This window comes from Culex quinquefasciatus, chromosome 2, assembly GCF_015732765.1.
Source record: "Culex quinquefasciatus strain JHB chromosome 2, VPISU_Cqui_1.0_pri_paternal, whole genome shotgun sequence".
NCBI lineage: Eukaryota > Metazoa > Arthropoda > Insecta > Diptera > Culicidae > Culex > Culex quinquefasciatus.
The window spans coordinates 33,580,757-33,593,268 of NC_051862.1; the positions used below are offsets into that span (position 1 = coordinate 33,580,757).

The 12,512-nt window shown below is 36.3% G+C and overlaps 1 protein-coding gene across 5 annotated transcripts in view; it reads left to right on the top strand.

Moving 5' to 3' along the window:
• Positions 1–7,914, top strand: part of LOC119767097 (protein CBFA2T2) — a 169,547-nt gene extending 161,633 nt beyond the window's left edge. For 3 of the 5 annotated variants that reach the window (XM_038254723.1, XM_038254722.1, XM_038254719.1), the window contains 6 exons: positions 2,691–2,860; positions 2,916–3,096; positions 3,156–3,581; positions 3,640–3,852; positions 3,920–4,027; positions 6,438–7,914. In XM_038254723.1, coding sequence (XP_038110651.1) covers positions 2,691–2,860; positions 2,916–3,096; positions 3,156–3,581; positions 3,640–3,852; positions 3,920–4,027; positions 6,438–6,620 — 1,281 coding nt within the window. In that variant the 3' untranslated portion in view covers positions 6,621–7,914. The remainder of the gene's footprint in view (positions 1–2,690; positions 2,861–2,915; positions 3,097–3,155; positions 3,582–3,639; positions 3,853–3,919; positions 4,028–6,437) is intronic. The other 2 variants (XM_038254724.1, XM_038254721.1) reach the window with 1 other exon arrangement.
• Positions 7,915–12,512: the final 4,598 nt, after the last annotated feature.

Genomic DNA, 12,512 nt, shown 5'->3' on the forward strand with positions numbered 1-12,512 from the left:
AATGCTGATAGATTCCTATTTTTTATAGATTTCTAAGTATTTAACTGTTCATCTATTTACACAAAAAATCTGAATTTCCAGACCAAATTTTTTGGGAATTCCCGGTTTTGGAAAAATCCCGGGAATTTTGTCCCAGGATTTTCCGGAATGGACGCACTATTTCAAAGCCATTTTTTTGGCAAAAAATAAAATAAAAAAGAAGTGAGAAATATTAAATAGCGAGCAACAGTTTTAACATTCAAATGAAAAAATCATCATGTTTTGCAACCATAAGTTTCCAAAACATCCTTATATTGAAGAAACATTTTCTTATTTTATAAAAATTCCAAATATTTTTAAACGAGCCCAAACATGCTTAATATGATTATTCATGGAAGGGAAATGGATTTTAGATTTTTTCAGGTCATAAGACTTCTGTTTCCATAGAAATTTCAAAGTTTTCTGAAAAAAATTTCAATAAGGGGCAACATAAACTCCGAAAAGTATTTGCGATGGCCGAATAAACTAATGAAGATTTTTTTTATCTCTTTTAACATTCAAGTTTGAAATCTTAGTGAAAAGAAAAGTAAATTTCTATGAATTTTATGTTACTCGAAAAATTCAATCTTTAAAACATCTTCAAATCTAGTTCAAAAAGATAATTTTTTCTGAAGTTTGCGTAAAAATACCCTTTTTTATCTAATCATAAAAAAAGTTAATCTTTATGTCTGGAGTTTTTTTTTTTTTTCGAAAAGGTCCAATAAACCACATTTCCAGTTTTTGCTTTTTGGGTGTATTTGAAACCGCCTTGAGTCAGGGGTATAAAAAACACCCAAAAAGCAAAAACTTAAAATTTGGATTATTGGACCTTTTCAAAAAAAAACTCCAGATGTATTGTATGGATTTCGTAAAATTAAACCTTTCTTTTCTCTAACATTTCTATTCTTTAAATTTTATCAAAATAGGGTAAATCTCAATGGAATTCAAAATTCTATTTAAAATTAACACCTCTTTTGAAAATATTAAAAAAGGAAAAAAAGAAGGAATTTCAAAGTTCAAAAGCAAAATGTTTTGAAACTTTATTGAAGAGTGGTATTCGTTTTGGATGGTATACGGAATCATATTTAAATTCATTTTATTTTCCCGAGAACTTAAAAATAAAAATTCGGCGAGTCTAACAATTCGAAGGCAATAATTTTTTTTTGAAAAACCTTAAAAATTCAACGAAAATTTCACAATGTATTTTTTTGTAAATTTGGAAGGTGTAATTTTGGAAGGTTGAATATTACCTCTTTTATGATGTAATTTTACCTTAATTTAGACTGAAAAAGTGACATTACACCAGAAAAGTGGTAAAGTTACATATTTTAAAATTAGACATTAAAGATGTACCCCTAGACAGTAAAAAAACATAGTAATATTACATCTTACTATGTTTTTTTACAGTGTAGAGTTGTCTAATCATAAATCTTGTTCGAAATTTCTTTTGATCATCCATTCAAAGATGGGTCGCATGATTGTTCCGGACAACGTATTCATCAAAATATCTGAGATCCTTCCTAAAAACATGTTCATAAATAACAAAATGTACAACATGGTAAATTTTCTTACAAAAACCACCCATTTTACAATTTTCCGGGTTAAAAATCTTTTTTTAGCATAACTTTTGAAGAACTTAATTAAACTTTATGGTCTTCAACAGCGACCTCTGGGACCCCAAGACGGATCGAATAAGATTAAAACAGACAAAATCGGCTGAGCCAGAGCCGAGCTAAACCAGAGAAAATTTTTTGATCGACATCCCATTACACACACAGATATCTACTCAAAATTTGATTCTGAGTCGATATGTATACGTAAACGTGGGTCTAAGAGGTCAAATTACAAATTTCATTTGTCTAGTGAGGAAGGCTAAAAGGATTCTTTGATCGATTCCAGGCTTTCCAAAACGCCCTAAACCTTTTCGTCATCCTTCAGCCAACGGGATGTTGAAACTTTTGTGTTTGTCATCTAATGCGCTTTTCTTCTGGACGGTTGGCTGGTGATGGCTCACTGGATTCGGACAGAACTCCAAAAATACGATGTTTCATACCGAAGGGATTTTTTGTCCGGATTTTTCGCTGGTCGATTCTTCCGGAATGAATTTGTGTGTTGGCTCCCCCGCAGGGGCAGAACGAGGTGCATGTGCTGTTTTTAAGTGCCATTTTCTGTTTTCCCTGAAACGAAGGACGACACGGATTGTGTATAGGTACTGCTGGGCGAGAGCTTTTCCATCGTTGGATTGGGTGGGTGGGGATGGTTGGTTTCGTGTGTTTTGGCGGGTTGAGCTCGTTGGAATAGAATTAGCTTTGACAGCACTTCATCATTATTGTGTGCCAGCTGGCACGATGGTCGCAGATTTTCTCAGCAAGAGTATAAGGTAGTTTTAGTACACGGAAAAAAATCAATTCTCAAAATCGTGAACTAAATTCACGAATGCGAGAACCACGACGGAATATACTCACGTTTATAGTGCAAATGCACCATACTCATGAACAAATTCCTTCGTGGTTCTCACATTCGTGAACTTAATTCACGATTACGAGAATAGATTTTTTTCTGTGTAGTGTTAATTAAAATTAAACAAAATTAAATTTATAAACAAATAAACTTTTCTTTAGAAATTACTTTAAATTGAAAGAGAACTCAAAATTTCACTTTTCTTCTTCCAGTCTCCCTCACAGTACGCCCGCTCAAACGAAACCAGCGTCATGGAGTACGTCCAGAACCTGGCCGACACCGCCGACATCTTCCTGTCCTCGCACGAGGGCTTCAGCTCATCAACACCCATCCCGGCCCCGGCCGTCAACGGTCTCAGCCTCAAGCGGAGGGCCTCCGACAAGTGAGCATTATCTGAAAGTGTTTCGGAGAAGCCAATTTAAACCACTTTTTTCCAGTTTGTACGACACACATCCAGCGGGACCGCCCGAGTGGGGTGACTACGTTCTTCCGCCGAGCAAACGTCCCCACCCGTCGCTGCTGTTGGCCGCCGCCTCGTCAACCCCGCAGCTCTACCCGGGCCATCCGGCCCTGTTTGAGTACCAGAACGGTGGACTCCACCCACATTCCGACGGACTGGTGAGTTCCCGCAAAACTACGCCCATAAACTGTTGTTTAACCCTTCCAATCTCACACAGTTATCCCTCTTCCCTTTGCAGCATTCCATTCACCGGGACGAGCGTGACCTGCGGGCACCCTCGAGCGAATCGGGCCACCGACCACCGAGAATCCCTCCGGGCGGGGGAAGTGGCGGCAGTGTCGTACCGGGGATGGGCGCCACTTCCGGGGCTGGCGGAGCAGGTTCCACCACTGGTGGTGGCACGAGTGGTGGCGGCGAGGAAGAGTGGAAGAACATTCACACCATGCTGACGTGCATTTCGGCGATGGTCGAAAAGACCAAGCGAGCGATCTCGATCCTGCAGCAGCGGGGCATCGACACGCACGCGGCCGCCAGCCGGGAGCTGCACCAGCAGCAGCAGGACAGCTCGATCGCGGACATTAAGCGCCAGACGGAGGAGAAGATTGCCGAGTTTCGGCGGAACGCCGAGGAGTCGGTGAATCAGGTGAGGAACTCATCTTAACCCTAAAATTCAATGAAATTAAAACTAAACACTTTCGCAGGTCAAACGGCAAGCGGTGATCGAGATCCAGCGGGCGGTGGCCGCCGCCGAGGCGCGAACCATCGAAATGTTTTCCCAGGAGCGGCTCAAGATGGAGAAGATGTTTGCGGAGATTCACCGGGGTGCGACCGATCCGGACGGCGTGCTGGATGGGCCGACGGGTGGAAGTACGGGGGGAGGAGGCGGAGGAGGAGTGGTCACGGGCAGTCAGAACGTAAGGACTTCTTTTGCTTGATTGCGTAGGATGATGAACTTATTCCGGGTTTATTTGTTTATTGCAGGCTTGCTGGAACTGTGGCCGGAAGGCGAATGAAACCTGCTCCGGATGCAACTTGGCGCGGTACTGTGGGTCCTTTTGTCAGCACAAGGACTGGGATCAGCACCATCAGGTAGGTGGAGTTATCTTTAAAAATTTATTTCTCATGCAATATCATACGAGATTTTTTATAAATCTTGTCGGCAAAATGTATCCAATGAGCAGTTCAGTAGAATTTCGCAAATACAACAAACATTTTTTTGTATTTTTTTAATTGTATGAAGCTTTGCCTTTCAATTCCATATGCCATTTTGCATGATAAGTTTCTTCATGCAAGTCTCCATACAAATTTGGGAACGAGTTGTGGCGCTATATCTTTTATAATAAAAAATAGTATAAAAACTCTATTTCAACAAATTTTACCCATTTTTTTTTATTTTGATATTTTTTGGTGGACAAAAAGTGCCATCTTTTGAGTTATAGTTAGTTATATGTTATATATGAAAATAGTAGTTTATGCAACAAGTTGCAAAAAGAGGATTTTTTCAGCACGAGTCGTACATTTATCCAACGAGGTTCACCGAGTTGGATAAATACGAAGAGTGCTGAAAAATCAAGTTTTGCAACGAGTTGCTTACAACATTTTTTGCAATTCCAAAAAACACACACTGAGTGAAATTTTATGTCGAATTTTCATGTATTTTGTCAATAAATCGTTTAAATCCAAAAAATGTTGAAAAGTGTTACTTTTCAGCATTTATTTTGAAAAGTGTTGTTATTCGGTTCTGTTATTTTTGGTACATAAAAGTAGGCTATTTCGTCGTTCAAGAATGACAGGAAAAGTAAGTAGTTTCACGACGGAATTGCAAAAAATTTCTTTCAAAACCCAAAATATGACCAAAAATCTAATTTTTGACGCTTTGGCTTAATTCTGAGGGCAGATTCAGATTCAGCGGCAAAATTTATGTGAAAACAAATAGATGAACAATTTTTGAATTTCGTTTAAGTGGTCCCATACACTTTTCCCTTGAAAATTAGACATTTTCAAATGAAAATATCTCGAGTTTAAAAAAAACACCCCTGCGATATTTTCAGCGTTTGTAGTGGTTGAGCTCCCCTTTCGAATACAATCTGGCACTTATAATTTGGCCTGCGTTTTTTGTGTTATTTGTTTTTTTTTTAAATTGCTTATAACTCTTAAGCCCAAATTTACTTAGCAAAAATCAAAAATGTTTGTTTTTTTATAGCTCTGTTATCCAAAACTTAACTCTGAATTGCTACCTTCAAAAAAAAAAACTTGTTTTTTGAAGGTTTGCTCAAATGATTTCTCTTATTTTGATTGTAGAAGGCGGAGATTGTAAGATACAATTTTAGTGTCTTTGCTTATATTGGCAAGCCCAACAACGTTTTAGAAGACAAGAAAATTCCGAAAAAATATTCCTTGAAAGTTATTTTTTTAAATCACCTTAATCGTGATCCACCTCAATTTTCAACCAAACCAAAAGTTGCCCTTTTCATTATTCACCGAAGCTCCAAAACTTCACAATTTTTCGGAATACTTAAAATACTTTAAATACTTTAAATACTTTAAATACTTTAAATACTTTAAATACTTTAAATACTTTAAATACTTTAAAAACTTTAAATACTTTAAATACTATAAATACTTTGAATACTTTAAAAACTTTTAACACTTTAAATACTTTAAATACTAAACATATTTTCAGCACTTGAAATTCTTAAAATACTCATAGAATATATAAAATATTGTAAAACTTTTAAATATGCTGTGCATCCATTATAGCTACAAAAACATAAAATTTAATGGTAGCACTGCACACATACAATTTTATTCAAATTTTCAAAAAATAAGAAGGTTCCAAAATTTATTAAAAAATAATTCATGTTGTTAAACATATAAGTATTTCAGTTTCTTGTCATGGTCCACACAACTTTGGTAAATATTCAAAACAACCAAAAATTGGTAAAAAATAGACAGTTTTTGGCAAAGTTGCATTTTTATAACTGTTTTTAAATTATCAGTAATATGGAAAGCGCATACCAAATTTTTTTTTCGGTTTTCTACCATTTTCGGTAATAAATTCTAAGTGTGTACGGAATTTATCCCTTTTGAAATTCCAGAACGAGTATTTTATTCATTCAGAACAAAAAATATATTTAAAATTATGTATCCTATTGATTTTAATTTTGAAGGGTTACTTATGACAGTTTATCAAATCCTACATAAAAGAATTGCATTCATCACAAGTTATTAAAATTTTACAAGAATGTTTTTTGAAAATCAAGAAAATTGTTATTTTTTAACTGTATTTCGTGCATCCGAAAGTATTTTCTTATTTTTAAAGTTCAACAAATCGTGTGTCAAATTGGGCGTCCAATTTTACACAAAATTCACATTCTCAAAATGGTTTCGAACACGAATAAGTAAAATAGTTGAAACACCCATCTCTGTTATTTTTTCAGTGCTTCAGAAAAAATATCAAAACAATATAAATAATTTTCTCTCCTCTTCCCTTCCCCAGGTCTGCGGAACATCCCGCGCGGAGAACGCCTTCCAGAAGCACGCGGCCAGCGCCCGAGCAGCGCTCGTTTCGTCCCGTTCCACCACCCCGCAGCTGTCGCAGTCGCAGGTCGGCAACGGCAACGGCACTGGCCCTGGCGGGGCCACCGGTACGAACGGAACTGCGGTCGGCGGCCCAAAATGACGGACTAAACCGATGAAACCTAAGAAGAAGTATCTATGCTAGTCAAATTAATCATACCACACACACACAGGCAAACACACAATACGCGAAGGAACCGCCGCGACGGAGTACGGGAAGTGAGGTTATAAAAACATCCTACTAATTTTAGTTTAACTACATTCGTAAGGACTTTTTAGGGGCCTGCAGGAGGCGGTGCTAAGTTGATCGTTTCTCGTAGCAGCTAAAGTCACCGGATTAGTACCGGGATTGGCTTCGGGTCCTGATTTAAATCTGTTGGTGTAGAAATAGGAGCAAGTGCAATAACGGTTTTCTTTTTCAAAGCTAATCTCAACAAACAATTGATCAAAGACTAGTTGAGCGAGTCAGCTGGCAGAAAGAGAGCTAATTTAAGCTGATAAATACGTAGATGTGAAGTTTAAGCAAACATACGACACTAATTCTAATAGCATTGTTAGTCACTTCAAGTTTTTTCCCCCTCCGGAGCACAAAATCTTCAATCCATCGTTGTACTTCTCCTTACTTTAATGCCAGTCACAACACATGCAGAAATAACCAATAGCCAAGAATTACTCAGCCAGTCAGTAGCGGATTTAGTTTTACCAGACACGTACAGCATCAACCAAGAATAGAACTAGAAACTAAACTCTTACGAGAGAGGCTCAAAACTCCAAAGAGTCTATCAATGATGATTACCAACCTAACCGAATTTTGTACACTCACACACACTCACCCACAGACACACACATGACCTACTTTTTAGCCCTAGTTGATATACGGCAAGTTGTTGATTAATTTATTGAGAAACCTTCTCTTTGTTTTAGTTGTAGAAATAATCTGTAAAAAACGAAAACTCTCTCTTCTTGATGACAAACGCAGTCTGTCGCATTTCTCAAAAAGTGATTAGATCACGCCAATTTCTCCCCCCAACAATCCCAAAACACAAAAGTATTCGAAAATCTTAGCGCATTAGAAAAGGAAAAAAAAACCGCACTTAAATTCAATGCACCACACAACCGTTGGAAGGTATTTTGTAAATAAATTTCTTCACTCTAAGCGAGGCCACAATAGAAACTTTCTTCCCCCGCCCCCTCCGCAGTTAGATTGTGCTGCACACCTTTTCCATCGGAAGAAAATAGAAATAAAACCATTCACATTCACAGTAACATACACACGACGACGACGCGCTAGCATACAATTTGATCCTAAACTGATTGAAAAAAACCGGCGGAGAAAATGTGTTCGTCAATGCGCGGAAACATGGAAAAATAAAAGTCTCATTTGTTTGTAAAATGAAGAAAAGTGTGTTTGACTCGTTTTGTCATTGAAAGAAACTCGACACCTCAACCAAAACCAAAGTTATTTTTTGCCGTTTTGGTCATTTTGGTCATTTTGGTCATTTTGTTCATTAAGGTCATTTTGAACATTTAGGTCATTTTGGTCATTTTGGTCATTTTGGTCATTTTGGTCATTTTGGTCATTTTGGTCATTTTGGTCATTTTGGTCATTTTGGTCATTTTGGTCATTTTGGTCATTTTGGTCATTTTGTTCATTTTGGTCATTTTGTTCATTAAGGTCATTTTGGACATTTTGGTCATTTTGGTCATTTTGGTCATTTTGGTCATTTTGGTCATTTTGGTCATTTTGGTCATTTTGGTCATTTTGGTCATTTTGGTCATTTTGGTCATTTTGGTCATTTTGGTCATTTTGGTCATTTTGGTCATTTTGGTCATTTTGGTCATTTTGGTCATTTTGGTCATTTTGGTCATTTTGGTCATTTTGGCCATTTAGGTCATTTCGATCATTTTGGTCATTTTGGTCATCTTGGTCATTTAGGTCATTTTGGACATTTTGGTCATTTTGGTCATTTTGGTCATTTTGGTCATTTTGGTCATTTTGGTCATTTTGGTCATTTTGGTCATTTTGGTCATTTTGGCCATTTTGGTCATTTTGGTCATTTCGGTCATTTAAGTCATTTTGATCATTTTGGTCATTTTGGTCATCTTGGTCATTTTGTTCATTTAGGTCATTTTGGTCATTTTGGTCATTTTGGTCATTTAGGTCATTTTGATCATTTCGGCCATTTTGGTCATCTTGGTCATTTTGTTCATTTAGGTCATTTTGGTCATTTTGGTCATTTAGGTCATTTTGGTCATTTTGGTCATTTTGGTCATTTTGGTCATTTTGGTCATTTTGGTCATTTTGGTAATTTAGGTCATTTTGGTCATTTCGGTCGTTTCGGTCATTTTGGTCATTTTGGTCATTTTTGACATTTTGGTCATTTTGGTAATTTAGGTCATTTAGGTCATTTTGGTCATTTTGGTCATTTTGGTCATTTTGGTCATTTTGGTCATTTTGGTCATTTTGGTCATTTTGGTCATTTTGGTCATTTTGGTCATTTTGGTCATTTTGGTCATTTTGGTCATTTTAGTCATTTTGGTCATTTAGGTAATTTTGGTCATTTTGGTCATTTTGGTCATTTTGGTCATTTTGGTCATTGTGGTCATTTTGGTCATTTTGGTCATTTTGGTCATTTTGGTCATTTTAGTCATTTTGGTCATTTTGGTCATTTTGGTCATTTTGGTCATCTTGGTCATTTTGTTCATTTAGGTCATTTTGGTCATTTTGGTCATTTTGGTCATTTAGGTCATTTAGGTCATTTTGGCCATTTTGGTCATCTTGGTCATTTTGTTCATTTAGGTCATTTTGGTCATTTTGGTCATTTTGGTCATTTTGGTCATTTTGGTCATTTTGGTCATTTTGGTAATTTAGGTCATTTTGGTCATTTTGGTCATTTTGGTCATTTTGGTCATTTTGGTCTTTTTGGTCATTTTGGTCATTTTGGTCATTTTGGTCATTTTGGTCATTTTGATCATTTTGGCCATTTTGGTCATCTTGGTCATTTTGTTCATTTAGGTCATTTTGGTCATTTTGGTCATTTTGGTCATTTTGGTCATTTTGGTCATTTTGGTCATTTTGGTAATTTAGGTCATTTTGGTCATTTTGGTCGTTTCGGTCATTTTGGTCATTTTGGTCATTTTTGACATTTTGGTCATTTTGGTAATTTAGGTCATTTTGGTCATTTTGGTCATTTTGGTCATTTTGGTCATTTTGGTCATTTTGATCATTTTGGCCATTTTGGTCATCTTGGTCAATTTGTTCATTTAGGTCATTTTGGTCATTTTGGTCATTTTGGTCATTTTGGTCATTTTGGTCATTTCGGTCATTTAAGTCATTTTGATCATTTTGGTCATTTTGGTCATCTTGGTCATTTTGTTCATTTAGGTCATTTTGGTCATTTTGGTCATTTAGGTCATTTAGGTCATTTTGATCATTTTGGCCATTTTGGTCATCTTGGTCATTTTGTTCATTTAGGTCATTTTGGTCATTTTGGTCATTTTGGTCATTTTGGTCATTTTGGTCATTTTGGTAATTTAGGTCATTTTGGTCATTTCGGTCGTTTCGGTCATTTTGGTCATTTTGGTCATTTTTGACATTTTGGTCATTTTGGTAATTTAGGTCATTTTGGTCATTTTGGTCATTTTGGTCATTTTGGTCATTTTGGTCATTTTGGTCATTATGGTCATTTTGATCATTTTGGTCATTTTGGTCATCTTGGTCATTTTGGTCATTTTGGTCATTTTGGTCATCTTGGTCATTTTGGTCATTTTGGTCATTTTGGTCATTTTGGTCATTTTGGTCATTTTGATCATTTTGGTCATTTTGATCATTTTGGTCATTTTGGTCATTTTGGTCATTTTGGTCATTTTGGTCATTTTGGCCATTTTGGTCATTTTGGCCATTTTGGTCATTTTGGTCATTTTGGTCATTTTGGTCATTTCGGTCATTTTGGTCATTTCGGTCATTTTGGTCATTTTGGTCATTTTGGTCATTTTGGTCATTTTGGTCATTTTGGTCATTTTGATCATTTCGGTCATTTCGGTCATTTTGGTCATTTCGGTCATTTTGGTCATTTCGGTCATTTTGGTCATTTTGGTCATTTCGGTCATTTTGGTCATTTTGGTCATTTTGATCATTTTGGTCATTTCGGTCATTTCGGTCATTTCGGTCATTTCGGTCATTTCGGTCATTTTGGTCATTTCGGTCATTTTGGTCATTTTGGTCATTTTGATCATTTCGGTCATTTCGGTCATTTTGGTCATTTCGGTCATTTTGGTCATTTTGGTCATTTTGGTCATTTCAGTCATTTCGGTCATTTTGGTCATTTTGGTCATTTTGGTCATTTTTGTCATTTTGGTCATTTCGGTCATTTTGGTCATTTCGGTCATTTTGGTCATTTTGGTCATTTTGGTCATTTTGGTCATTTCGGTCATTTCGGTCATTTCGGTCATTTTGGTCATTTCGGTCATTTTGGTCATTTTGGTCATTTTGGTCATTTCGGTCATTTCGGTCATTTTGGTCATTTCGGTCATTTTGGTCATTTTGGTCATTTTGATCATTTCGGTCATTTCGGTCATTTTGGTCATTTCGGTCATTTTGGTCATTTTGGTCATTTTGGTCTCAGTCATTTCGGTCATTTTGGTCATTTCGGTCATTTTGGTCATTTTGGTCATTTCGGTCATTTTGGTCATTTCGGTCATTTTGGTCATTTTGGTCATTTGGGTCATTTTGGTCATTTCGGTCATTTCGGTCATTTCGGTCATTTTGGTCATTTCGGTCATTTTGGTCATTTTGGTCATTTTGATCATTTCGGTCATTTCGGTCATTTTGGTCATTTCGGTCATTTTGGTCATTTTGGTCATTTTGGTCTCAGTCATTTCGGTCATTTTGGTCATTTTGGTCATTTTGATCATTTCGGTCATTTTGGTCATTTTGGTCATTTTGGTCATTTCGGTAATTTTGGTCATTTTGGTCATTTTGGTCATTTTGGTCATTTTAATCATTTTGGTCATTTTGGTCATTTTGGTCATTTTGATCATTTTGATCATTTTGGTCATTTCGGTCATTTTGGTCATTTCGGTCATTTTGGTCATTTCGGTCATTTTGGTCATTTTGGTCATTTTGGTCATTTTGGTCATTTTGGTCATTTTGATCATTTCGGTCATTTCGGTCATTTTGGTCATTTCGGTCATTTTGGTCATTTTGGTCATTTTGGTCATTTTGTTCATTTCGGTCATTTTGGTCATTTCGGTCATTTTGGTCATTTTGGTCATTTTGGTCATTTTGGTCATTTCGGTCATTTCGGTCATTTCGGTCATTTTGGTCATTTCGGTCATTTTGGTCATTTTGGTCATTTTGATCATTTCGGTCATTTCGGTCATTTTGGTCATTTCGGTCATTTTGGTCATTTTGGTCATTTCGGTCATTTTGGTCATTTTGGTCATTTTGGTCATTTTGGTCATTTTAATCATTTTGGTCATTTTGGTCATTTTGATCATTTTGATCATTTTGGTCATTTCGGTCATTTTGGTCATTTCGGTCATTTTGGTCATTTCGGTCATTTTGGTCATTTTGGTCATTTTGGTCATTTTGGTCATTTAAATCATTTTGGTCATTTTGGTCATTTTGGTCATTTTGATCATTTTGATCATTTTGGTCATTTCGGTCATTTTGGTCATTTCGGTCATTTTGGTCATTTCGGTCATTTTGGTCATTTTGGTCATTTTGGTCATTTTGGTCATTTCGGTCATTTCGGTCATTTCGGTCATTTCGGTCATTTTGGTCATTTCGGTCATTTTGGTCATTTTGGTCATTTTGGTCATTTCGGTCATTTTGGTCATTTCGGTCATTTTGGTCATTTTGGTCATTTCGGTCATTTTGGTCATTTTGGTCATTTTGGTCATTTTGGTCATTTAAATCATTTTGGTCATTTTGGTCATTTTGGTCATTTTGATCATTTTGATCATTTTGGTCATTTCGGTCATTTTGGTCATT